At 37.7% G+C, this 27,985-nt stretch overlaps 1 protein-coding gene and 1 long non-coding RNA gene across 5 annotated transcripts in view; one reads left to right on the forward strand and one right to left on the reverse strand.

Moving 5' to 3' along the window:
* Positions 1–16,308, forward strand: part of Unc-76 (fasciculation and elongation protein Unc-76) — a 48,111-nt gene extending 31,803 nt beyond the window's left edge. Inside the window, exons 1-9 of one of the 4 annotated variants that reach the window (XM_046630209.2) lie at positions 221–499; positions 3,347–3,599; positions 13,198–13,320; positions 13,519–13,675; positions 13,941–14,049; positions 14,172–14,434; positions 14,541–14,616; positions 14,701–14,766; positions 15,120–16,308. In XM_046630209.2, the coding sequence (XP_046486165.1) occupies positions 394–499; positions 3,347–3,599; positions 13,198–13,320; positions 13,519–13,675; positions 13,941–14,049; positions 14,172–14,434; positions 14,541–14,616; positions 14,701–14,766; positions 15,120–15,136 (1,170 nt within the window). In that variant the 5' untranslated portion in view covers positions 221–393 and the 3' untranslated portion in view covers positions 15,137–16,308. Of the gene's footprint in view, positions 1–219; positions 500–3,346; positions 3,600–13,197; positions 13,321–13,518; positions 13,676–13,940; positions 14,050–14,171; positions 14,435–14,515; positions 14,617–14,700; positions 14,767–15,119 lie in introns of those variants that run through there. The other 3 variants (XM_046630212.2, XM_046630210.2, XM_046630211.2) reach the window with 3 other exon arrangements.
* A 7,079-nt stretch (positions 16,309–23,387) lies between these two features.
* On the reverse strand, positions 23,388–26,446 carry LOC138191112 (uncharacterized). Its single transcript, XR_011177419.1, has 6 exons — positions 26,337–26,446; positions 25,954–26,135; positions 25,618–25,750; positions 25,254–25,378; positions 24,920–25,002; positions 23,388–24,503 (listed from the first exon to the last, which is right to left on the reverse strand). It is a non-coding gene; the product is annotated as an uncharacterized lncRNA (long non-coding RNA).
* Positions 26,447–27,985: the final 1,539 nt, after the last annotated feature.

Here is a 27,985-nt window from a genome sequence, read left to right on the forward strand (position 1 = left end):
CTTGATACCTTTCGAGGTAATCGTAAGAGTTGATGTCGGATCGAAAGATATCTACGTATAGGTATGTATAATCGGGTAATCTTTTCGCGGAGGAACAGGAGAGCGGTCGTCAGGGAGGCGATGAGAGCCCCTCCCGTTACTCGCGTCGTGTTTCTCCTGACGGTCGGCATGGTAACGTCGAATCATCTGCCCCCCACTCCTCGCTCCAACATTCTCTTCCCCTCCTTGATTCAGTCGCCCTCCGAACGTCGGAGGAGCAGGATTGACACGGTCGTCGCGTAGGCTTCTTCTCCTCGTCCCTGTGAAAAAAAATACAACCTTACTTCAAGCTGAAGTGATTGTGTCTCTACCGGTGGCTTATCTCCCTGTCCGAACTGTGCCAAGTGGTTTATCATGAGGGACATGGCTGGTAAAATGGCCGAATTAAAGTTTGAAGCACCCCTGGCTCGCTTCGAAGAGGAGGAGACGTCCAGCCTCAAGAATATCAACTTGCTGACAGGTGCGGAATGGTCAATTTTATTTTTTCTCTCCTGCCTCGACCCTTTTCATCTCCCCCCCTCCCCCCTCCTCCGCGTGTAAAGCGGCTGCTGACTGAGCTGAGCGGGTATTTGTTATTGTTCGCACTTTGCGTTGTTGGTTTGTGCTGAAGAATGAACTCCGTTTCATATGAGGCGGTAAAAAATCTCCTCGCGATCGGCTTTTGTTTCTTTATTTCAATCGCTTGAAGCTAGCCGCGAATCGCTATCCCCTCGACATAACATTCCCCGAAATGGACCGAAGTATTTATGAACAGCGACGATGCTGGTAGCTGGAATGAGGAAAGAAAGAGTGGAGAGAATGTTGAAAAGGATATCTTTTCGTCGCGAGAAAAGGATAAACGCGGTAGGGATGCGCCAAGTGATTCGGGGTCGAGAAGGGCCGAGATTCGAGCACACATCCACCTTTCGGAAAACCTTTTTAAAACAAAGTACGATCGGTCCGTGCCGCAGGTGCCGGCAGGTTGGCAGCGGCTACCTTGAGGCGCGCGATTTCGGTGAATTTCTTTAACATTTTTACGTTATGGTTACCCGCAGATGTGATCAGGGAGAATTTTACCGAATTTAAATACGATCTTCTTACGTTTATTTGCTTACTTTGTTATTTTTATCGTTGGACGAATACCTCCGTGAACTGACGGAGAAAAGTAACTAGTAGACGTGAAGATTTCACGATACTGAAGTTAGCAACGTTGGTTAGCGTATGAAAAACAAAACATTGCAAAGAAAATCTGTGGTGTCTGATGAGAATGACTTGAAATGGTTTCATTGCGGCTTACATGCGAACTGAATTTCGGAGAATTTTAAAATTGCGAAATCGCAATTTTTCGTTATAGAAAACGCGATGTCACATTAAGGTTACGAATTCGACCGCCTCGTGAAGTTTTCTGAACACACCCGATGGACACAAATTTGGGAAACGTCAAAATCCTTGGGAAGGTTGGAAATTCGAGCGAGGCGAGGAATTCATTTTAATAATAATAATGATATTTATTGCGTTAGTAGGACAATTCCTTCTTATACGCATAAAACAAGCAAACAGAACGAACCAACGGTCGCAATGATAAGATGCGGAAATATACACATAGAAGAATAGCATGATAGATAGGAAAGTTGAAAATAGAATAATAAAGTAGAACTGAAGACAAAAATATAATACGAAATTAAAAATAAATAAAACGACAGTAAAATGAATAAGATGTGCAAAATAAATGAAGTAAATAATATTGGCAAAAGTACGAGTACAATGAATAAATGAAATAAATACTGTGTATAGTGTAGAAAATTAATGATCTAGAAATTAAAGACATCAAATTCATAATTGCATCAAAGTATTTTTTATTACTACATCAATTGCGGAAGAATACAGTTCCCACTTTTGCTTCTATATAAAAAAGAATCAGAGAATAACCTGTGATAAAATTTTCGTTCCAGATTTTGTCGATCCACACCCTGTCAACTAGAACTTTTTATGTGAAATAATTTGCGAAACTCCGAGGTTTCGAATTATCTTGTTATACATGACCTGCATCCATAGTCAACACTATCCACTTATCCGCTGCTTATCTTACAGACACGTAAATTGAAAAAAATTTCATGTACACGATACACAAATTCTATGGTAATTTATTCGTCCACGTTTGTTAATCACTGCGTCCGCTTACATCGTGTCACCGCAACAGCTATTTTTCACTTCTTCACTACAAATAGAGCGAAATTATCGGTTATATATCTACACACACGTGTACACCTAGTTACACCAGCCCGATGAAGACAAAGAGATGAGTCGCCTTTTTGATTGTACGTACCGGACAGCTGAAAAATGAGGCAATTGAAGGGGGCGACTCATTCATTCCCCGCAGCAATTGCAGCAGCTGCAGCAGCAGCAGTAGCAACACCACTAGAAGCAGTTTAAAAAAGAATGAGAAAAATTTCGTTACAATTAACGGTACTTCGAAATTGCGAGCATGATCAAAAATAACAGTAACGCACGATAACTTTTCTAGCTACAGCTGAAAAACTAATTTTCATTTTCGTTTGGTTATGAATAAAAAAAAAAAAAAAAAAATAGGTAGATACTGTGAAGCAGTAACCTGCACACACCTACGAATATCTCTCGTCGTATGTCACACTAAAGTAAAACTAAAGAGCTTGACCTATTCATAGCCACTATTGTGGGTCACGGTGAGGAGAGCTGAAACTGGGGATGTAAATCTTATAGTATATCCGTTGAATACACGCGCCTGTGAATGGAACCGCGTATTTTTTCTCGGCCGGCTTCCCTCGGGTTATCGCCGCTTATCGCAGGGCAAACGACTACGCATCCTCTCCGGTAGTCTAGCGTGTAGATATAAGGTACGTACGTACTTACGCATGCTGCCTCTGCATGCAGGCTGCAGCTTAAATGCCGCCGCCGCCTGTTTGTGAGAACCGGACGGCGCGAGCCGAACACATTAACCTTTCGTTCCTGCTCCCGTTTAATCTACGCCTTTAGTGTCAACGCCTACTAATCGTCGTCGTAGCGATAAACCCTTCCTAATGTAAATCCCCAACTTGTCAGGCATGCCCTGCCGTTAAATATAATATAGAGATGAGATCAAGACTTCAATGAGAAGACAGATTCATTGAATTCGTGTGTAGAATATGTGTAATAATGCACGACGGTCAACGACGATTCCATGCTGCACGCAGCGGATCCTCTAATTCTTTTCTTTAAAAGTACCCTTTTTTTTTTCTTACCTTACAAGCACTCTGAAACTCAAAGTTTCACCTAAATTTCACATGAATTTCACTTTCTTCTTATGTTGCAGAGCAACTATTGGACGCGAGTCTTGAGGCGAATTTTGGCGAAAATCGTAACGCCAACGAGACCGGAACCACCCGTGGCAACGGTGTTGATATTCTCCAGGAAGGAACGTTCAGTCCGTTCAGCGGCAGTCTCGAGGATCTCGTTAATACATTCGACGAAAAAATCACATCGTGCTTTCGAGATTACGGCACCGATGTCGAGTCCCTCGCCCCGGTCCAAGTACGAACGCAAGAGGAGATCATGAACGAATGCCAGTAAGTAAAAAAACTTGCAATTTTATCCTATCGCATCATAAAACATCATGCAACACGTTCATCGTCACATCAAGGTGTTCTCTCGATTCTTTTATCCAAAATCTTTTTTCTGAGAAACCCAATTTTTTTTTCACTTTCTCTTATCGCCCTAATCTGTGTACAATATGAGTCAGTGAGTCAAATGTGCGAGGGTGGATCCTACAACGGATGACTTCATTGCAATAGCTAAGCCACACCGATCGTAAAATTCGCGTGCCAATATGGAATTTATATAATAAACTATAATACTCATATTGTGTACATATTTACTCATATATATATAGATATACATATATATATATATATATATATACACATACGCTATATTAGGCGAGAAATGATCTACTCCAAAAAACTCGGTAAAGACGATGTATACATATATATATATATATATTATACAACCTGTCCATTTGGAATTAAAATATTTATACGATGCGAATTATTCCTCCTGATGTTTCGCAGCTGTAAACAAGGTGCGATATTTTTTTTCCGTTTATGTTATGATAATGATAGTCGCGGACTTGATGTTGGGTTTAAAATGGGGTTAAAATTAAAATCGATGGTATACCGATAGACTTTGGTAATGAACAATATTTTCTAAAGTGTTACGCATCGCTAATCTCGCCCCTGCGTAATGCGATAATGCAAACCGTGTATGCGGACATTATTCACTCGACTGTACGGGCTTCGGCTTACAATCAGGCTAGCTATGTACGCGTGTTTATACATACACCGTGTTGCATACACTTCACGCAGTACGTAGGACAAAATCTATTCTTTATATGTGTATACATACATACATATGTATACGCAAAAAGATATTTTACGGCTTGTTGCGTTCCACCTGCAACCTTCCTGCTCATCTTTTTCCTGCCCGGCTAGTCAGTCGGCCGTATTATGTTATTATATAATACCTACAATATCTGTTGTATATCAGTAGGTTGTATACATTACATGTATACCTAAGTTCTATCTAGGGATTGGTGAAAAATAACATACTTCAACAGCTGGTGTATATATATATATATATATATCCTTTTTGCATTTAGCTCTCACTAGCATTGTCGGTGTTATCTTTGATGTTGGCTAATTAATAATTGGGGCACATGATAATCGCGAATTTTCTTATACGCTTTCTTCTCGTGCTTGCTACGCGTGCAGCTTGGAAGTATCTATTATTAACGTGTATACATGTACATAGTATGTGCGTAAATACATGCGGGTAATTCCACGCGAAATCTATCAATTTTTTAACCCTCGTCATTTTTAATTGTGTCAAAACTTTTTAAAGTAATAGTAACATTCTTAAAAGCTTCAATTTATTTATTTATTTATCTTGATTTGACTTGTTAAATCACATTGAAAAAATTTGACGGGACTTCAACTTGATTCTCATAAAGTGGAAAATGTTTTCCAATTTTTTTGCAACTTTGTAAACGTCAAGCGCTGGTTTTTACCAATCGAATATATTCCGAGTGCTCGAAAAATAGAGAAGAAAAATTGTTCCATTGTGGTAACAATCTTAGAATAAGGGATTTCAAAAAACGTGGAACTTTAAGGTTTGAATATTTGTAATTTAAAAGTGATTCCGTAAACACGATGAAATGTAAATAAATTGGAGGTTTAGAGATATGACTATTGTCTCAAATAATGTTCCAAAGAAATTGAAAACGATGGGTGTTTAAATCAGTGGATTTCATACGGGATATATGCGTCCTATATATAACTTAAAAAATAAAATGCAATTGTTTATCGGGTACACCGAACTACAGAAAAGAAAGCGTAATAAAATTAAGTCGATTCAATCTGTAAACCAAGTTCTCGTCAATGATAATATATACAGTTGTATTATACATCAGTTGTTGAGATAAAATACTATGTATATCCTATTTATATTATAGGTATATAAAAGTTGGATATCAATTACTTTTCATTCCTGTTTTAATACAATCGGACTTTTCTTTCCATCCCATGTTCCCAGGGGGGCTTAGCGTGACAAGATTTATAATACAATTATGAAAGAATGATTTATAACTCGGTGTAGTCGTATAAAATAATCACAGCGTGACGCGGATGATTTAAAAATGGACGGTATAAAGCCGATGACGTTTATCCAATATCTTAAATCGGCTGAATAAATTAAGTTGCATTTCAAGATTAAGGATATGCTATAGTTAGTTCTTACCGACTGCGTTGAATCTCTTCTATTTTGACTATTGACAGAGGCTGTGCATCGTAATGTAGAAAAAGGCATAACAGTCGTATTCTACATGCAATTCTGAACAAAAACTCACCACTAAATTTTCATTTTGCACCGAGATAAGGAAATGATATGAAAAATAAGTGATCTCGGTCACGGTTTCGTTTTTTTAGTGAGTGTTTATAATTTAAAATAAAAAATTCTTCTTCGTTACAAATTTCTGAATTTCAGTTAATGCTAAAATTGTAAAATGATGATGTTTCGTAAAAATGCATGCTCCTGTAAACTCTGCGTTACCATACGAGATACGGTATTCCAAACTGCAACGTGCAGTTTGGACTCTGAAACTCGACACGATTAGAATGCCGGGGGAACTTCGTTGTGCGGCTAAAAGAAACTGTGAGCTCTCCTTGTTAGAGGCGAAAGCATTCTCGTATTTGAATAGTCACGTTGCGCGTATAAATAAGTAACTAACCACACCAATTCTATGGTATAGCAGGCAGCCGTTCTTCTTTCTCAGAGTATTCTTACACTGGCATTGGGATATAGTCGTCGGATTTTCCGATGAGTGGGATCCGTCTTTCCAATGACGAATTTCCCTTAAAAAACGAACGAGTACGTAACACCATATAAGAGGAAAATTGGAAAACTAAAAGAAATATTAAGGAATTTACAACAAATGGATTGCATGGAAAATTAGGGAAATATGTATCAAGAAATTAATATGTTCGTCACTCAGAGTTAAGAAGTAAAAAAAAATAATTTTCGTTTCGTCTGATATTTTTACACGAGTTTATAATTGTACCGGTGTCGTTATAATTATACAGAACGTAATTCATTTATTTATTTATTTTTTATTTACTGCGTGGAGAATTTGAAATTCAAAAAAAATAATTTATCAGTTTCCTTCACCGAACATGAATATTCTTCAAAATTAAGGAAATGAATATACAACAATAGGAAATATTTCCACCGGATTTTCGTCGTGATAATTTCACTTCCGTTTCGGTTTTTCCAATGAACCTCGTCGGAAATGAATCCGGGTAATATGATTTATTAAATCGTATTTCTACTTCGATTTAGCGTTAAGGAAACGGAGGTATTTTCTTTGGTACGTTAGACCGGACATCAAAGAATTTCAGTTACATGAGTATGTATATTATCCTGTAAATAGACTCGCAGAATAATTCTCAGCAACCGCAGGCTCTGCGAATTCGTACAACGCGTATGACACATTTTATGCTTTACTGCATTTTTGGTTTGAAATATATTTGCGAATATAACGAAACCTCTAGTACATATATCATAAAGGTTTCGATACATCGTCAATTTACAGCTTAGATGAAACAAAATTTGTGGGCGTGTGTATCGAGTAAATATTCGTCTCACCCAAAGAATACTTTTTTCGGAGCGGAAACGTAGTTAAATAATTGACTTTCCATCACTGATCCGAGACGCCAGAAATAATCACAGAAGTTAATCGAGTATTGCGGTATATTTATCATTTGTAACTGAGTTGAGACGAGTTCGTTTTACGCTTAGGAGATGAAAATTGTCTACCATGCACAATTTAGACTGTTTAAAATTGCGAAATCGTTTTTTTTTTCTTCACTGAAACGAGGTCTAAACATTTATTCTCGTTGTACTATAAATCTTGCAAAAGTATAGAATTTTCGGCTCAAGTTCAACAGCTGCATGTGATTTTCTCCTATACAAATAACATGTCAAAAAACATATATTTCAGTAAATACGGTTTTATATCACGAACATAATCTTGTAGAAAATTGAATTATCTTCAGAGATTACAATAGCTTTTTTTACGTACGCGTAACTAGAGGATAGATGGCATTAAAATCGGCAATTTTTGTCACATTTTATTCAAAATGACGGACTAAAGCCAACTTCCCAAAAACACTGATGGTCAGACCTTCTCCCAGCGGAAGAAGTTTTCTCATCTGCTGAAACGTGGACCTAAATACCTATAATATCCAACGATGTGAGGCACACGCGTACCTACATGAGTAAATTATACCTTTACACCGCGGTTTATCTGACCATATTTGCAATTCGTTGTCCAGCTTTCTCTGACCGGTTTATTAAACACTGTGCACGTCGCTCTCACGCTCCGTCGCATCGGGAAGAAATGCATTGCGGTCATAGTATATAAACTTGACGTTACGCAATTATTCGCTGAACGAAAATTGATATCTTTCAATCTTCCATGCGTTTGAAGTTAAAGTATCAAGAGACTCTGCCTAGTCTCGAGCCAAGCACATTGGAAGAAAAGGGAATTACTTTAACGCAACGAAACGTGGAAAAAAATATCACAATTTTCAAACTTCGCAGTATTTTTCAAGAAGATCAGTTCAATTTCTGTACCGAATTTCAGTCAATCCTGTAATATTGCTGCACTAAAGGACCTTGTTTTGATGAAGATGCATCGTTACAATAACGCTACACGAGCTTCAACCTCTTGACTTCGTACACCCTATATAATATTTCGTAAATGTCTATATTTATATTTACCATAGTATTACCATAGTATCCATAGTATTCTACGGAAATGTTTCGCGTTACAGTTATAATTATGACTGTTTGAGCTGTGATGTGGCGCGGTAAGCGAAACGTACCTACGTTGCACGCATAATATCGTGGCACGATACTTATATTGGGTACGCTAATTGCCGAGTCCCGAAGAAGCCAAGCCGGACAAACTTGGGCAGGCATGTACACAAGGATTAGGCAATGCAGAGCTGAAGTTAACCAGCGAGTCGCTTAAGTGCAGGAACTTGTTCACTACGCGTTTCGTCATGCCATTTTTTCCTGTTTCTTTTTTCTGATTATTTCTCGTATTTCTCGTAAAAAGATTACTTTTCTATGTTCGAGACATTTGACTTCATTTAAAAGAAGGAAATAAAAACTAACTCTAATTTCAGTATAACGAAATGCGTTTCATTCGATCCAGCTGCCAAACACTTTTGACAAAAATGATTGTTCGAAATTATTTTACGTATTATATTTGGTAGTAATTCTAATAATTCATTTTTCTGTACGTGTAAAGAACGAATATTCGAATTTCTTCACAAACGCAGTTTAAATTTCACCTTTTTATAGCAAAGAACTTACCAGGGAATCATTTTTTTCGGATTTCAAGACCGTCATTCGAGTCTCATTTCAATTATCGTTTATAGGAATTAATTTTCGAAATTAACCTCTATCTTATCATCGGAAGAGTTTTTGACCCAACAAAAATCTGCCCTCTCCACAAATGGATAATATTTTTACTTTATTCACCGACCAATTTTACGACTTGACAGTAATACATATATTCCCTTAATTATCCCAACATTTCGTTCGTTTAATTCCAATGTCAACACGAACTAGATTCGTAAAAGGTTTCGATTCAAACGATAATCTTAATAATTATCAAAAATTGTTCTGAAATAAAAGAAAGTAATTGAATGTATTTCTTTTTTTCAAACAAAAATGCTGTGCATGGAAACGTATCTGATCGTCAGCCTTGGGTTCATTATTTATTACATTTTCACTCAATTAATTCAATCATACTCTATCCTTTGTCGTACTTCTGCGGGTTGTCTCGCTGTACTCTCCGGTTAGTTTTTCTCCTGCATATCGAGCGATGAGCCAGCCACCCCCTTTCATACCCGTAGGTCAATAAAATCACGCACGCGCGGTCAGAACCGCCCTTATGACACCGACACCGTTTCTTCAAACTCGGGGCTCCTCCCGGAATTACGACGTTCGTTAAATGCAAGACAAAAACAAACCGAAAATAGAAATTTAAAGGAATGAAGCAGGTTCTTTGTTAATAAATCGATACGTATATTATTTATTGAAAATTTAAATATATCGCAGTTTTATTCAACAGACTCAGGTTAGATATAGACAGATGTACAGAGTTGAGAAATTTTTCGCCCATCTCTGCTGACGCTGCAGATTCTTATTGAGAATCTTACGTATGTCTGTACACTTGACGTCATTTCCGGCTATTCACGTACAGACATACACGTATATGCGTGTGATGACCAAAGACACGTCCTCGCGGATTCCATTGTCAGGAAGGAAGTCTTAAAGTCCTGCGTGTGCCACGCGTGGGATTTTCATACAATTATATCCTGTCGAGTCTCATTACGTCAGCTCAGCTACTAGTTTATATGTTTATGTTTATTTTTTTCATTCATTTCTTACACTCGGTATCGTGGTGACCGCAGAATATCGTATTCAACATCAGTCACACGCTATAATAATACGAGGACCACGGAGTGAGTGAGACGTCACACTCGTACTCTGGATCTTCTGCAGACATTATTATATGAGGTCATCGTTTTGTGGTCGATGTTTTAACCTCACAAGTGGACTGAATTGACTCGAATTCTGACGTGGCGTTGTATATAGGTATACGTACAATGTTGCATGTATAGTTATTATGGTATACCGCGGTATATCAGTTGTTTTTCTGGTGGGTGGAAAAAACTTATTTAGGTCGACATATGCTGTAAAAATTTATGAACGAGGCGGCGAAAATTTTTTAAGATTATCGTGTGAAAAATTACAATATGGAATAGAATGACTAAAAATATAGCAAGCTAATATTGGACCTTTCTACATTTTGACTACGAGATATTTTGACTCTTATTTTAAATTTCTACAAAATAGATTCTCGCCCCGCTTCTGAAAATTCGATTCAGATATGACTCTTCTACTTTTTAATCTTTCTACATTTTTACTACCACACAAAATTTTTGAGAGAGAAAAATTTTATCATCGTTATATTATCCAGCCTTATCAAGTTGAATATTCCTCTTTTGTTTTGATCTTGGTCTACTATTAATCTGATACACCTATTCTATTCTTATAGAATACTTTTTTTTCTAACAGAAAATCGTGCACATTTACGTCGTAATCCAGCCTTTCGACATAAACATTATTATACCTAGGTACGTGCATCACGCTCTGCGACAATGTAGATAAGCATCAATGGTCGATACTGTATTATTTTGTACCAGGTTTGGTACCATTGCTGCAAGATTCTATTTTTACTAACTGCAGGTACAGAAGAAATAATCATAGTTGAAAAATATAGTCCTCTTTCCGTAATCTAAATCGCTCAAATCGTACAAATGGTATTACTTTTTATATTTTTCTTTCATTTTTATTAAAATTCTTGACAGACGTTTGAATGAAATATAATATTTTTCGAAAATTATTATACATATACATTTGTAGAAAAGAAGTTTAGCTTACTCGTCCAAATTTGATTGCAAATATTATTACACCTATATGAGGTAAATTTAAAATCAATACATCTTGAAAATACTAAAAAAAAAAATTCGTACGAACATTAATTCGAATATAATAGCATGTGCAAATTGTTAGCAAGCAAAATGTAATAATGTTGTGTCAATTTTTTTTTCTCATTATTGTAATAAATGAAATATTTTCGAGTGCCAATACCGCTCAGTCTCTAATTCTAGTGTTTTTCTCTTATTCGTGATGTATGTTGGCCTGGAATACATCTACGTATATGTATGACAATTTAAAATTCGGTATCGGTTCAAACGGTCCGGAGGTCAAGTTGTTTACGTAAAGAGCTGTGTGTGCCCAAGACCGAAGTCACTTACTCGTACTTCCAACTGATTGCAATATCACATGTTCGGTAGAATTTTCTTTTTTACAGAAACAGGAAACTAGAGAGCTGCCGTTGCGTTAAGTAAATATCAGAGAACTGAGTATAACTGCGCAATAATCATAGTACAGGGAAAATCTTAAATCTGCCGCTATCTACAAACCCATCGGAATATGTTACTTACTTAAATAAACAAGACCGTCGCTTGAAAGTTACATAGAAGAGTTAGTTCCGCTTGATAAATACAACTCGAATTGCATTTATGGAACACATTATTTAATGAACTACTAATCTAGTTGAAAAATTCGTATATCAATGAAATAGTAGAATAATTTAACGTGTAGTCAAGTCGATGAGTTTATTTGAAAAATCCTTTCCCAAAATTGTTGACTTTTTACGATTAGATTGTTTTGTTCGAATTTTTTCAGAATCATTTCTGTTACATACTAGAGGTGTTGTTTCATTCGCATTGACCGTATCATTGGCTCAGATAACATTGCTGGAGATTAGTTTAAACGGTTTTTTTCTCCTCTCTTCTAACTTCCGATTTGGGCTTTTGGACCTAGCATGACATTCTTACCGTAATCACTTTAAGGATCTTATAAATTCAAGGCTCTGTGACTGCGGTCTCTGGTGAAGGGCTCTCGTGCGTTGCGGCTAGGCTGACAAATGTTGCGTGCTCACGATCGGAGTTATCATTTATCATATTAAAAAAGAGAACGAGAAAAACACCCACCGGGATCATATGCCAGATGTAGATATTATGTTATTTTCTCTTCGTGTTTGTTCAGTGTCTCCTGACGCTCTGCTCGCGACATTATACGACTTTGATGACTGTAAAAACATTTTCTCACCGAGACCTGGGCTTCGCGCGAGATGATTATGATAATGATAATGACGAGGTGAGCACGGAGCGTTTCGAACAGAGGTTATTAATCGCCAGATTCAAAGGGACGGAACATTAATGAATTTTGCACGTTTCATATCGTCGACAACTGCGTGGAAGAAAATATTGTGATAAAGTTTTTGTACTTGATTTGTAATTTTTCATTCGAAAAATTGAAATTAGTAAAAACTAGTTTTCAGTCAAGTGGTGTACAGCAGCACGGTCAAGAAACGCGTAGCGTAACTGTTTCTTTTCCATGCCCATATTGGTAATAAGTGTCTTGCGAGAATTACGTCATTTATTCATTCATTCGCTGTATGGCAACGATGACTCATTGACGATGGCAGAGGCTTACTTCCTTCGGTTAAATACTTATTCAAATAAGTTGTATTCTGATACACTTTGCGGATGAATTGTTTTTTCCCTATATCCATGCAGTGACGCGATTTCAGCATAATTACGCGGGATCGTGAATTATCAGAATTCGCATTACATAATGGGTTTATTTTCTCTAATTGGAAGTGAAATTATTGTGTCCAGTAATACCATATGTTCCCTTAAGTGGAATTATGATGAACCTCCGCTTTCGAGGTTTATTTTTCCTTTCTTCATTGGGTTTTCTTTGAAAATGCGATTTCGTAGCATTAAAGATGTTGATAAAATACCAATCGAGTGACATTGAAGTTTGAATTCATTCGATGATATGTATTTAGAAATGAGTTTACAAATTTTATACTTGTATAATACACGTATAACTATCGTAACCATTGGACTAATAATTTTGTCTATCGTAGAATATTAATTTATGATTTTATTTATTTTTCAGAATGTGGTGGACAATCACCGGAAATTTTGGAAACATTTTGCCAATTGATTGGAGTAAATCTTATGCAAGAAAACTGCACATGCCTGCATTAAATCTAAACGAGGCACCTGTTTCACTTGAGAGGTAAATGAAAAAGAAAATTTCCAAAAAAACATCTCTCCTTTGTCATTGTCATCGCGGTGTCAACACCAGTACTACCTATTCTTAATATCATTCTTTGTGTCGTCATTTTCATTGTTACAAGTGATGTTTTACCCAAAAAGTCATTCTTTTCTATTTAATAAATGATTTTCAATCAATTGTCGTATTTATTTGTTATAGACAGGAGCTTGAGGACTTGAGCAGCGAAGACGAGGCTGTAGCCACAGATCTGGATATGCATGCCTTGATTTTATCTAGTAGCACTGACACGCACAGCCCTGAGGAGCCACTAAAAACTGCAGAAGAAGTTCTCAGAGAAATCGATGACATCATGCAGGTATTTGCATTAATAATATTCAATCAGACAGTATGTCACGTGTACCTATGAGTTTTTCAAGTACTTTATGAATGTCCGATGGATTCAATGTGTAAAATTATGCTGACTGAATGTAATAACAACTCGTTCTGATCTTTTTAAATCATGTTATTTATTCAGAGTAATTTTAGTCAGGAACTTTCTTAACTGGCGCTTATATCTTAATCATTTTTCTTCAACGTTGTAATTGCAAGATATAACTAATTTTTAATATTCCGCATTGCAGGAAAGTCCGTCAATGGAACGGTCTGCTGACTCCGAAGGATCTTTACTGGATGTGGATGAAACTTTGGAAAGAAGTAAGGAGGTTCTAGGATCACCACTCTACGAAGAAAGTAATAAGATCAAGACTTCTTAACTTGCATACTAATAACGCCTTGTCTTCATTTGTATCAAAACATTTATGTTTACACGGTCTTGATTGTAGTTGGAATTTCATGTTGACAATTGATTTCAGAACTGCGTCAGCTGTCAACTGGCCAATTAACAGAGCTTCTCGGTGAAATGGAATCCTTGGTCGGAGCGCTCAGCGAAACTTTAATAGCTGAGTTGGCATTGAGAGATGAGTTGGAGTATGAAAAGGAGCTTAAAAACCAATTTATTTCATTGCTTCTCGCTGTTCAAAATCGGCGTAGACATCACCACGTGACAAAGAAGAGAAACCAAATACAAAATAGTAATAGTCCTTTGCCGCAGCATAGATCCATACAAGATTCCAAGGTAGCCATCTTAGATTTACGAGCAAAGTCTGATTAGTACTTTGTCAATCTTGTTAGACCTATGAAATACGTTTCTAATCAGACAAAAATATATTGAAAATTTACAGTATTTGACAACAGTGATACCTTATCACATGGATAGTGGCCCACCTGATAATCAAGCTTTACAAGTCCTCATTAAGAGTAAGTTTTACAAGTTCTAGGTAACAAGTACCAACAATTACTTAATAACTTCATTCGAAATTAATAATGTGTTTTTGTTTTCAGTATTAAAGGCTATTAATGAGGATAGTCCAACGGTGCCCACATTATTAACGGACTACATATTGAAAGGTGGGTTGATTTCTTTAACCTTGTCTTGAATCCGTGCGAGATAAATACTTGTATATTTCGCGGTCCAGTTATTAACATGAGGTTGAAGTTCGTAACGTTATTCAGGCGATGAATTTTTAAAAAAACTTGGAATACAACTTCAGGATTGTCTGAAAATAAGTAAACCGTAATAAACCAAATTGTAATCATATTAAGTTATCAGTGATAAGCAATTGCGGGTGAAATAATAGCTGACTTTTGTAAGTATTTATGAATATAGCCTCTATGAATATTCATTGTTGGTATATAAGGTCTGGCAACGTACCTACTTTCTGTAAGAGATGTTGAAGATTTGCAACATAATTATGTTTCAGTTCTGTGCCCCACCTAGTGATCCACTAGTACATATCCTCCGACGTGACATCGCTGTGCTACGTATGAAGAAGAAAAGATTTATTAAGATGCAGATTGCTCCTCACTTCTTGCCATTGTGCTTTCAGCCATTGTTGTGCTGTGTGTTTAAAATTTAGGACAGTATATAATATAGAATAACAGGTACAGCTACGAATATAGCACCACAATAAATCTTATAGAAATGAGCTCTCATTGAGATTTCTCTGTATTTATAACTCGACGCGAGAAGGCAAAAATCAATGTAATGCCATCTGTAAGGTAATTGGACTCGTATTTGCACTACGAGAACTCGTTGGGCATTTTGCGGTGAGGTTTGAAAAATTGTTGTACAAGAAATTGAATAACTATAAAAATGGATAAAAAATATTATCTCTAATAGTGAATGTAGCTAATACAGCTTTAACCGTATATTGATTATGTTAATGATCTATTGTGACAAGATCGGAATTAGATAAGCTCTCTAAATACTCTTTTCTAGTCTATTAATTTATATCATGTATATGTAAATGTATATTTCTTCAGTTTATACAATCACTGCACTAGGATTACCCTTGCCACGTTTTATGGTGCGCTTGTGTAATTTGTATATTATTAACCTTACGTTTTACTCTATTTGCGACAAGTTGTGAGTGTTTCTAATTTCTTGGCAATTATTTATGTACATGTATGTGTATATATGTATATGTATACTTATGCATGTGTATATAAATATATACATATATGTATATACATATACATGTGTATATACATATATACACATGTTTAAAACTAGATTTTTACAATGAACACAGAGGTTTTAGTATATTCGCATACGGATTTCTGTATATAGGTATACTTGAACTAAAATATCCTTCTCCCTAATACGGAGTGGTTCGTAATTCGCATTTGTTCTTGTAACCCAATGTCCTACATACGATGGCAAAAATCTAGAACCAACTTAACTGAGTCTCAAAGCCCTGTTGACATAAGAGCAGCTATTCGATAGAAATTATAGTTTATAGTTTACACAGCCCATTGCATGATATTTCATTATAAATACATATGTTTCAATGTATTTAGGAATAATTTATCAAATATACAGAGGTCATGTGCAAATAATAAATGAATTCGACCGCAGTTTGATGTATTCATTAAAGCTTCAACAATAAATTTTCAGCTTTGTTACTTCTTTTATTTTATTATGGATAATCAAAAACATTTCCAACTGTTCGTACTGTGGAAGCATGGGGATTAAACCAAATGTAGCAAAAGATTAGAAACAGTGTATGTAGAGTACGGGTATTTTTCTAATAATGCAAACACGTGCCGCTAGCTTAGTTTTGACATATCTAGAATACCACGCCTTGCGAATTAGCTTTCCAGACAGAGATGAATGATGAATTTTGAGGACTGCATTATCGTTGTTGAATATTCTGTGCCTCATGGGAAAAGAAAATCTGTAACGATAAAATTGATGCACCGGATCATCGTCGACTTTAACTTTTGAAATGTCCTACCATTTCCGAACACCTCCAACCATCCTATTTACCTATATTACTAGATTAGCTATGATATGAAAAGAAAAGAATTATTCACTTCGAAATGGGATTCTATTCGACACGCGCTCGATGTATTCCATAACATTAGTATTCATAATTATTCCAACAACTTTTCATTTGCTCTCTCGATCTTGAATTTTCGTAGGCATATAATCGAAACGCTGTTCTAGCTAGTCGAGAGTGAAGTATCTACGTTGGGTAGAGAAGCAGAATTGTTTTTCGAAAAGTATTCGGATGGAGAAAAATTCACAGTAACTGTAATACATCACGGATGCACTAATTTTGAACGAGATAAAATGGATTCTCCGTATATGAGACAGTATTTAAAGCAGCCTAGTGATTTAAAGACCTAAAAAGGTGATAGGGAGAAAAAGAACGAAGCTTCCTAACACTTCGAGTGTATTTTAACACACATTTGAAAGATACGAGCAAAATTTTTCATCATCCAACTGTCGCAGAACGGCAGCGTTATCAGCTGACCCGTTAACCGAAGGATATATCTTCAGTCAACGGCTGACCATCGAAGGGCCTGGCCGCTTGAGTCTGGAATCGGCAGGAGAGATAAAGTGCGTATTTCTTGTATGAAATGTGGAAACTAAAATCATTATACATCATATCATATCATCATACATCATACATCATACATCATACATCATACATCATACATCATACATCATACATCATCATACCTAGTATTACAGTTCGAAACCAAAGTTTGAATTTTCGGATGTTCGGAAAGTGACGTCACCAATCTAAACTCGGCCAGCCGAGTTCCTCAGTCTGGTAACAACCGCGCAGTAGAGCGGACCGTTGAGAGTCGCGCTCCGCAAACTTCGAGTACCGGGTTCTCAACCTCTCGGATCCCGCGCTTCAGGTCCGCTACGTATTTCGAGCACCGGGTTCTCAACCTCCCGGATCCCGCGCTTCGGGTCCGCTACGCGGTGAAACTCGACTTCCAGGATAAGCGCTCCGTGGTTCCTGGCTCATGTTTACAATAAATTATTTCAATTCGTTTTTCGCGCAACCCCAAATTCGGTAGCTGTCAGTCCGCTAATAAAATTTCTCGACTTCCAGGATAAGCGATCCGTGGTTCCTGGTTCATGTTTACAATAAATTATTTCAATTCGTTTTTCGCGCAACCCCAAATTCGGTACCTGTCAGTCCGCTAATAAAATTTCTCGACTTCCAGGATAAGCGCTCCGTGGTTCCTGGTTCATGTTTACAATAAATTATTTCAATTCGTTTTTCGCGCAACCCCAAATTCGGTACCTGTCAGTCCGCTAATAAAATTTCTCGACTTCCAGGATAAGCGCTCCGTGGTTCCTGGTTCATGTTTACAATAAATTATTTCAATTCGTTTTTCGCGCAACCCCAAATTCGGTACCTGTCAGTCCGCTAATCAAATTTCTCGACTTCCAGGATAAGCGCTCCGTGGTTCCTGGTTCATGTTTACAATAAATTATTTCAATTCGTTTTTCGCGCAACCCCAAATTCGGTACCTGTCAGTCCGCTAATCAAATTTCTCGACTTCCAGGATAAGCGCTCCGTGGTTCCTGGTTCATGTTTACAATAAATTATTTCAATTCGTTTTTCGCGCAACCCCAAATTCGGTAGCTGTCAGTCCGCTAATAAAATTTCTCGACTTCCAGGATAAGCGATCCGTGGTTCCTGGTTCATGTTTACAATAAATTATTTCAATTCGTTTTTCGCGCAACCCCAAATTCGGTACCTGTCAGTCCGCTAATAAAATTTCTCGACTTCCAGGATAAGCGATCCGTGGTTCCTGGTTCATGTTTACAATAAATTATTTCAATTCGTTTTTCGCGCAACCCCAAATTCGGTACCTGTCAGTCCGCTAATAAAATTTCTCGACTTCCAGGATAAGCGATCCGTGGTTCCTGGTTCATGTTTACAATAAATTATTTCAATTCGTTTTTCGCGCAACCCCAAATTCGGTACCTGTCAGTCCGCTAATAAAATTTCTCGACTTCCAGGATAAGCGCTCCGTGGTTCCTGGTTCATGTTTACAATAAATTATTTCAATTCGTTTTTCGCGCAACCCCAAATTCGGTACCTGTCAGTCCGCTAATAAAATTTCTCGACTTCCAGGATAAGCGCTCCGTGGTTCCTGGTTCATGTTTACAATAAATTATTTCAATTTGTTTTCCGCGCAACCCCAAATTCGGTACCTGTCAGTCCGCTAATAAAATTTCTATAACTTTACAATCTTCTCATAATCTTTTTGGTAAAATATATCGATAAAAAAATTATATTAAACCTTACTCGGTATTTTTGATTTGTTCTCACGCTGAAAATATTTATTAGCATTCGAGGTATAACCTGAGGTGGTTGAAGGTGGTCGGAGGTGGACGAGGAGGAGGACGAGGAGGACGAGGATTTGTGCTGGGTGAGTAAAACACTTTTATAATATTTGACGGCAATTGTAATTATATTTCATCTGAAATATTACAAACTTGTCACGTTTACAATAAATGATTTCAATTCATTTTTCGTGCGAGCACATATTCAGTAGCGATGAATAATCTTATACAATTTATTGTATTATTAATTAATCAATTAATATTCTTATAATATTTAATGGCAATTGTAATTATATTTCATCTGAAATATTACAAACTTGTCACGTTTACAATAAATTATTTCAATTCATTTTTCGTGCAAGCACATATCCAGTAGCTATGAATAATCTTATACAATTTCTTATATTATTAATTAATTAATTGATATTCTTATAATATCTGGTGGCAATTGTAATTATATTTCATCTGAAATATTACAAACTTGTCACGTTTACAATAAATTATTTCAATTCATTTTTCGTGCAAGCACATATTCAGTAGCTATGAATAATCTTGTACAATTTATTATATTATTGATTAATTGATTAATTACATTAATTCTTACACAATATTTTTGATGTGTTCCTATACTAAAAATATTCATTACTATTCCAGGTATCACCCGAGGTGGTCGGAGGTGGACGAGGAGGAGGACGAGCTGGACGAGGAGGAGGACCAGGTGGACGAGGAGGAGGACGAGGTGGACGAGGAGGAGGCGGGGTGGGTCGTGGGAGAGGACCTCTCCTCTCCTCAGAGGAGGGGAGGGGGAGGGGCAGGGAAGGGGGAGAGGTGGGCGGGGAGGGGGAGGGGCGGGAAGGGGAGGGAAGGGAAGGGAAGGGGTGGGGAGGGGAGGGTGGGAGGGAGGGAGGAAGGGAGGGAGAGAGGGAGGGAGGGTGGGAGGGAGGGCGGGAGGGAGGGCGGGAGGGAGGGCGGGAGGGAGGGAGGGAGGGAGGGAGGGAGGGAGAGAGTGGAGGACGGATGTCGATGCGAGCCGTTCGAGTTAATAAAGCAGTACACCCCCCCCTCTTGCGCCCACCCGCCCGCCCGCCCACCCTCCCTCCCTCCCTCCCTCCCTCCCTCCCACCCGCCCGCCCTCCCACCCTCCCTCCCCCGCCCCTTCCCGCCCTTTCCCGCCCTTTCCCTTCCCTTCCCCTCCCTCCCCTCCCCTTCCCTTCCCTTCCCTGCCCCTCCCCCTCCCCTCCTCTGAGGAGAGGAGAGGTCCTCTCCCACGACCCACCCCGCCTCCTCCTCGTCCACCTCGTCCTCCTCCTCGTCCACCTGGTCCTCCTCCTCGTCCAGCTCGTCCTCCTCCTCGTCCACCTCCGACCACCTCGGGTGATACCTGGAATAGTAATGAATATTTTTAGTATAGGAACACATCAAAAATATTGTGTAAGGATTAATGTAATTGATCAATTAATTAATAATATAATGAATTGTACGAGATTATTCATAGCTACTAAATATGTGCTTGCACGAAAAATGAATTGAAATAATTTATTGTAAACGTGACAAGTTTGTAATATTTCAGATGAAATATAATTACAATTGCCATTAAATATTATAAGAATATTAATTGATTAATTAATAATACAATAAATTGTATAAGATTATTCATCGCTACTGAATATGTGCTCGCACGAAAAATGAATTGAAATCATTTATTGTAAACGTGACAAGTTTGTAATATTTCAGATGAAATATAATTACAATTGCCGTCAAATATTATAAAAGTGTTTTACTCACCCAGCACAAATCCTCGTCCTCCTCGTCCTCCTCCTCGTCCACCTCCGACCACCTTCAACCACCTCAGGTTATACCTCGAATGCTAATAAATATTTTCAGCGTGAGAACAAATCAAAAATACCGAGTAAGGTTTAATATAATTTTTTTATCGATATATTTTACCAAAAAGATTATGAGAAGATTGTAAAGTTATAGAAATTTTATTAGCGGACTGACAGGTACCGAATTTGGGGTTGCGCGGAAAACAAATTGAAATAATTTATTGTAAACATGAACCAGGAACCACGGAGCGCTTATCCTGGAAGTCGAAAAATTTTATTAGCGGACTGACAGGTACCGAATTTGGGGTTGCGCGAAAAACGAATTGAAATAATTTATTGTAAACATGAACCAGGAACCACGGAGCGCTTATCCTGGAAGTCGAGAAATTTTATTAGCGGACTGACAGGTACCGAATTTGGGGTTGCGCGAAAAACGAATTGAAATAATTTATTGTAAACATGAACCAGGAACCACGGAGCGCTTATCCTGGAAGTCGAGAAATTTTATTAGCGGACTGACAGCTACCGAATTTGGGGTTGCGCGAAAAACGAATTGAAATAATTTATTGTAAACATGAACCAGGAACCACGGAGCGCTTATCCTGGAAGTCGAGAAATTTTATTAGCGGACTGACAGGTACCGAATTTGGGGTTGCGCGAAAAACGAATTGAAATAATTTATTGTAAACATGAACCAGGAACCACGGAGCGCTTATCCTGGAAGTCGAGAAATTTTATTAGCGGACTGACAGGTACCGAATTTGGGGTTGCGCGAAAAACGAATTGAAATAATTTATTGTAAACATGAACCAGGAACCACGGAGCGCTTATCCTGGAAGTCGAGAAATTTTATTAGCGGACTGACAGCTACCGAATTTGGGGTTGCGCGAAAAACGAATTGAAATAATTTATTGTAAACATGAACCAGGAACCACGGAGCGCTTATCCTGGAAGTCGAGAAATTTTATTAGCGGACTGACAGGTACCGAATTTGGGGTTGCGCGAAAAACGAATTGAAATAATTTATTGTAAACATGAACCAGGAACCACGGAGCGCTTATCCTGGAAGTCGAGAAATTTTATCAGCGGACTGACAGGTACCGAATTTGGGGTTGCGCGAAAAACGAATTGAAATAATTTATTGTAAACATGAACGAGGAACCACGGAGCGCTTATCCTGGAAGTCGAGTTTCACCGCGTAGCGGACCCGAAGCGCGGGATCCGGGAGGTTGAGAACCCGGTGCTCGAAATACGTAGCGGACCCGAAGCGCGGGATCCGAGAGGTTGAGAACCCGGTACTCGAAGTTTGCGGAGCGCGACTCTCATGCGTCCGCTCTACTGCGCGGTTGTTACCAGACTGAGGAACTCGGCTGGCCGATTTTAGATTGGTGACGTCACTTTCCGAACATCCGAAAATTCAAACTTTGGTTTCGAACTGTAATACTAGGTATGATGATGTATGATGTATGATGTACGATGTATGATGTATGATGTATGATGATATGATATGATGTATAATGATTTTAGTTTCCACATTTCATACAAGAAATACGCACTTTATCTCTCCTGCCGATTCCAGACTCAAGCGGCCAGGCCCTTCGATGGTCAGCCGTTGACTGAAGATATATCCTTCGGTTAACGGGTCAGCTGATAACGCTGCCGTTCTGCGACAGTTGGATGATGAAAAATTTCGCTCGTATCTTTCAAATGTGTGTTAAAATACACTTGAAGTGTTAAGAAGCTTCGTTCTTTCTCTCCCTATCACCTTTTTAGGTCTTTAAATCACTAGGCTGCTTTAAATACTGTCTCATATACGGAGAATCCATTTTATCTCGTTCAAAATTAGTGCATCCGTGATGTATTACAGTTACTCTGAATTTTTTTCCATCCGAATACTTTTCGAAAAACAATTCTGCTTCTCTACCCAACGTAGATACTTCACTCTCGACTAGCTAGAACAGCGTTTCGATTATATGCCTACGAAAATTCAAGATCGAGAGAGCAAATGAAAAGTTGTTGGAATAATTATGAATACAAATGTTATGGAATACATCGAGCGCGTGTCGAATAGAATCCCATTTCGAAGTGAATAATTCTTTTCTTTTCATATCATAGCTAATCTAGTAATATAGGTAAATAGGATGGTTGGAGGTGTTCGGAAATGGTAGGACATTTCAAAAGTTAAAGTCGACGATGATCCGGTGCATCAATGTTATCGTTACACATTTTCTTTTCCCATGAGGCATAGAGTATTCAACAACGATAATGCAGTCCTTGAAATTCATCATTCATCTCTGTGTGGAAAGCTAATTCGCAAGGCGTGGTATTCTAGATATGTCAAAACTAAACTAGCGGCACGTGTTTGCATTATTAGAAAAATACCCGTACTCTACATACACTGTTTCTAATCCTTTGCTACATTTGGTTTAATCCCCATGCTTCCACAGCACGAATAGTCGGAAATGTTTTTGATTATCCATAATAAAATGAAAAAAGTAACAAAGCTTAAATTTATTGTTAAAGGTCTAATGAATACATCAAACTGCGGTCGAATTCATTTATTATTTGCACATGACCTCTGTATATTTGATAAATTATTCCTAAATACATTGAAACATATGTATTTATAATGAAATATCATGCAATGGGCTGTGTAAACTATAAACTATAATTTCTATCAAATAGCTGCTTTTATGTCAACAGGGCTTTGAGACTCAGTCAAGTTGGATCTCGATTTTTGCCATCGTGTGTAGGACATTGGGTTACAAGAACAAATGCGAATTACGAACAACTCCGTATTAGAGATAAGGATATTTTAGTTCAAGTATACCTATACACAGAAATCCGTATGCGAATAAACTAAAACCTCTGTGTTTATTGTCAAAATCTAGTTTTAAACATGTGTATATATGTATATATGCATAAGTATACATATACATATATACACATACATGTACATAAATAATAGCCAAGAAATTAGAAACACTCACAACTTGTCGCAAATAGAGTAAAACGTAAGGTTAATAATATACAAATTACACAAGCGCACCATAAAACGTGGCAAGGTTAATCCTAGTGCAGTGATTGTATAAACTGAAGAAATATACATTTACATATACATGATATAAATTAATAGACTAGAAAAGAGTATTTAGAGAGCTTATCTAATTCCGATCTTGTCACAATAGATCATTAACATAATCAATATACGGTTAAAGCTGTATTAGCTACATTCACTATTAGAGATAATATTTTTTATCCATTTTTATAGTTATTTAATTTCTTGTACAACAATTTTTCAAACTTCACCGCAAAATGCCCAACGAGTTCTCGTAGTGCAAATACGAGTCCAATTACCTTACAGATGGCATTACATTGATTTTTGCCTTCTCGCGTCGAGTTATAAATACAGAGAAATCTCAATGAGAGCTCATTTCTATAAGATTTATTGCAGTGCTATATTCGTAGCTGTACCTGTTATTCTATATTATACATATACTGTCCTTAATTTTAAACACACACCACAACAATGGCTGAAAGCACAATGGCAAGAAGTGAGGAGCAATCTGCATCTTAATAAATCTTTTCTTCTTTATACGTAGCACAGCGATGTCACGTCGGAGGATATGTACTAGTGGATCACTAGGTGGGGCACAGAACTGAAACATAATTATGTTGAAAATCTTCAACATCTCTTACAGAAAGTAGGTACGTTGCCAGAACTTATATACCAACAATGAATATTCATAGAGGCTATATTCATAAATACTTACAAAAGTAAGCTAATATTTTACCCGCAATTGCTTATTACTGATAACTTGATATGACAATATCCCCTTCCCGCCCCTCCCCGCCCCTCTCACGTTCCACCCCGCCCTACCTACTTCTGCTCCTACTCCTACTCCTACTCCTAATCCCACTCTTACTCCTACTATTCCTACTTCTACTCATATTCCTACTCCGAGTCCTATTCCTACCACTACTCCTACTTCTACTCCTATTTCTACATCTTCCCCTGATCCTACTCCTGATGCTGATTCTACTTCATCAAATATTGTAAAAATGTCAAACTCACCGAGCACGAATCCTCGTCCTCCACCTCGTCCAGCTCGACCAGCTCGACCACCTCCAACCACCGCCAACCACCTCGGGTTATACCTGGAATAGTAATAAATTATTTCAGTATAGGAACAAATCAAAAATATTGTGTAAGGATTAATGTAATTAATTAATTATTTAATTAATTAATTAATAATGTAATAAATTTTTTCAGCGCATTGATAGCTACTGAATATGTGCTTGCGGGAAAATGAATCGAAATAATTCAATGTAAACATGACAAGTTTGGAATATTTTAGATAAAACATAATTTCAATTGCCATCAAATATTATAAAAGTGATTTACCCACCGAGCACAAATCCTCAGCCACCTTCTTCTCCTAGTCTTCCTCGTCCTCCTCCTCGTCGACCTGCGACCACCTTCAACCACCGCCAACCACATCCAACAACCACCGCCAACCACCTCGGGTTATACCTAGAATAGTAATAAATATTTTCAGACTAAGAACACATCAAAAATATTATGTAAGTATTATTATAATTAATTATTTAATCAGTATGTAATAAATTTCATTAGCGCGTTTAAAGCTACTGAATATGTGCTTGCGTGAAAAATGAATTGAAACAATTTATTGTAAACATGACAAGTTTGAGATATTTCATATAAAATATAATTACAATTGCCATCAAATATTATAAAAGTGTTTTACTCACCGAGCACAAATCCTCGTCCTCCTCGTCCATCTTGTTCTCCTCGTCTTCCTCGTCCTCCTCCTCGTCGACCTGCGACCACCTCCAACCACCGCCAACCACCTCCAACAACCACCGATAAACACCACGGATATACCTGGAATAGTAATAAATATCTTCAGTATAAGAACGTATCAAAAATATCGCAGGAGTAATAATATAATCAATTAATCAATTTATAACATCATGAATTCTATTAGCGCATTCATAGCTACTGAATTTGTCCTTGCGGGAAAAACGAATTGAAATACTTTGTTTTAACGTGACAAGTTTAAAAAATTTTAGATCAAATATAATTACAATTACTAGTCAAGGACCTGGACAGCCAGAACTACGGAGCGCTTGTCCTGAAAGTCAAGTTCCACCAGGTAGCGGACCCGGAGCGCAGGATCGAGGAGGTAGAGAACCCGGTACTCGAAATCTGCGGAGCGCGATTCTCATCCGTCCGCTCTACTGCGCGGCTGTTTCCAGACTGAGGAATTCTGCTAGCCGATTTCAAATCGATTACGTCAAGTGAAAAAAAAGTTTGGGTGACGTCACTTTCTGAACGTCCGACATCCAAACTTTGGTTTCGACCTTTAATACTATGTATGATGATGTATGATGTATGATGTATGATGTATGATGATATGATATGATGTATAATGATTTTAGTTTTCACATTTCATACAAGAAATACGCACTTTATCTCTCCTGCCGATTCCAGACTCAAGCGGCCAGGCCCTTCGATGGTCAGCCGTTGACTGAAGATATATCCTTCGGTTAACGGGTCAGCTGATAACGCTGTCGTTCTGCGACAGTTGGACGACGAAAAATTTTGCTCTTATTTTTCAAATGTGTGTTAAAATACACTCGAAGTGTTAAGAAGCTTCGTTCTTTCTTTCCCTATCACCTTTTTAGGTCTTTAAATCACTAGGCTGCGTTGAATACTGTCTCATATACGGAGCATCCATATCACCTCGACCAAAATTAGCGCATCCGTGATGTATTACAGTTACTCTGAATATTTTTCCATCCGAACACTTTTCGAAAAACAATTCTGCTTCCCTACCCAACGTAGATACTTCACTTGCGACTAGCTAAAACAGCGTTTCGATTCGAAGCCTACAAAAATTCAAGATCGAGAGAGCAAATGAAAAGTTGTTGGAATAATTATGAATACTAATGTTATGGAATACATCGAGCGCGTGTCGAATAGAATCCCATTTCGAAATGAACAATTCTTCTATTTTCATATTATAGACGCATTGTTGTAGGTAATCTAGTTCGTCTCCTGGAAAATTATAAAATTTTTAGTATGCATCACGTATTAATCGTAAGTAGATCATATTTATGAATATCGTACATGGACCGAATATACATGTATACTCTTTGGTCTCTGCTTCGTTATTACATCTGATCTACTATTATTCATGATTTAAGTATACATTCTTCTCTCGGGTACCTATATTTTAATTAAATCACTGTTTTTCTACGAATGTTTGAAGAAATTTATTCTCATTAATTTCTTGTATCGCCGACAACTTGGTAAGTACACACAGGCTAAGTACTGGCTTGGGCTTACCACTGCGAAGACAGTGTTACTGGAAAGGTGAATGCAGCCAGCAGCATGTCGAAATCCGGAACCCTCTGATGTTCTGCAATAAGTTCTCAACTCTATCATTGGAACATCTCAGGGAGCGCAAGCGCACGACGATTTTCGGCTGTTACACCAAAGCCCATTAGGGCAACTGTCTTTATATTGTTCAGTCAACGGTAAGGCTAACCCTTTGCATTTTTGGCGAAAATTTTCGCGATTTTGAAAAGTGCTGGAATAAATTCTTCCATGCATTATTCCGACGTAATTTTGCAAGAGAAATCGATTAGGTGCAGTCCCAATACGCCGCAAGCAACGCATTAAAAATACGTTCACAAAATGAAATTTTTTTCGTTATACATGTGCTGATGGTTCTACGCTCTGATTGGTACGTTGCAGCGTTTCCTGGGGATCGAATTAGTCGAGACAGGATCATACAAATCGATTCTGACGATCAATCAAGTGTAAATATCTGCGTTAGGGCAACTGTCTTCATTTTTGGCGAAAATTTTCGCGAATTTGAAAAGTGATGGAATCAATTCTTTGATGCACTATTTCGCCGTAATTTTGCGAGAGAAATCGATTAAGCGCAGTCCCAACACGCTGTGAGCAACGTACAAAAAGTCAAAGACGAAAAACATAGGATTTTATCCATCATTTCTCTGCTGTTGGTGCTAGACTTTTTTGCTGCGTTTTCTAAGTTCCTTTCGGTTCAATTAGTCCAGACAAGGTCACACAAATCAAATTTAGGACCAA

This window comes from Neodiprion pinetum, chromosome 6 (genome assembly GCF_021155775.2).
Source record: "Neodiprion pinetum isolate iyNeoPine1 chromosome 6, iyNeoPine1.2, whole genome shotgun sequence".
NCBI lineage: Eukaryota > Metazoa > Arthropoda > Insecta > Hymenoptera > Diprionidae > Neodiprion > Neodiprion pinetum.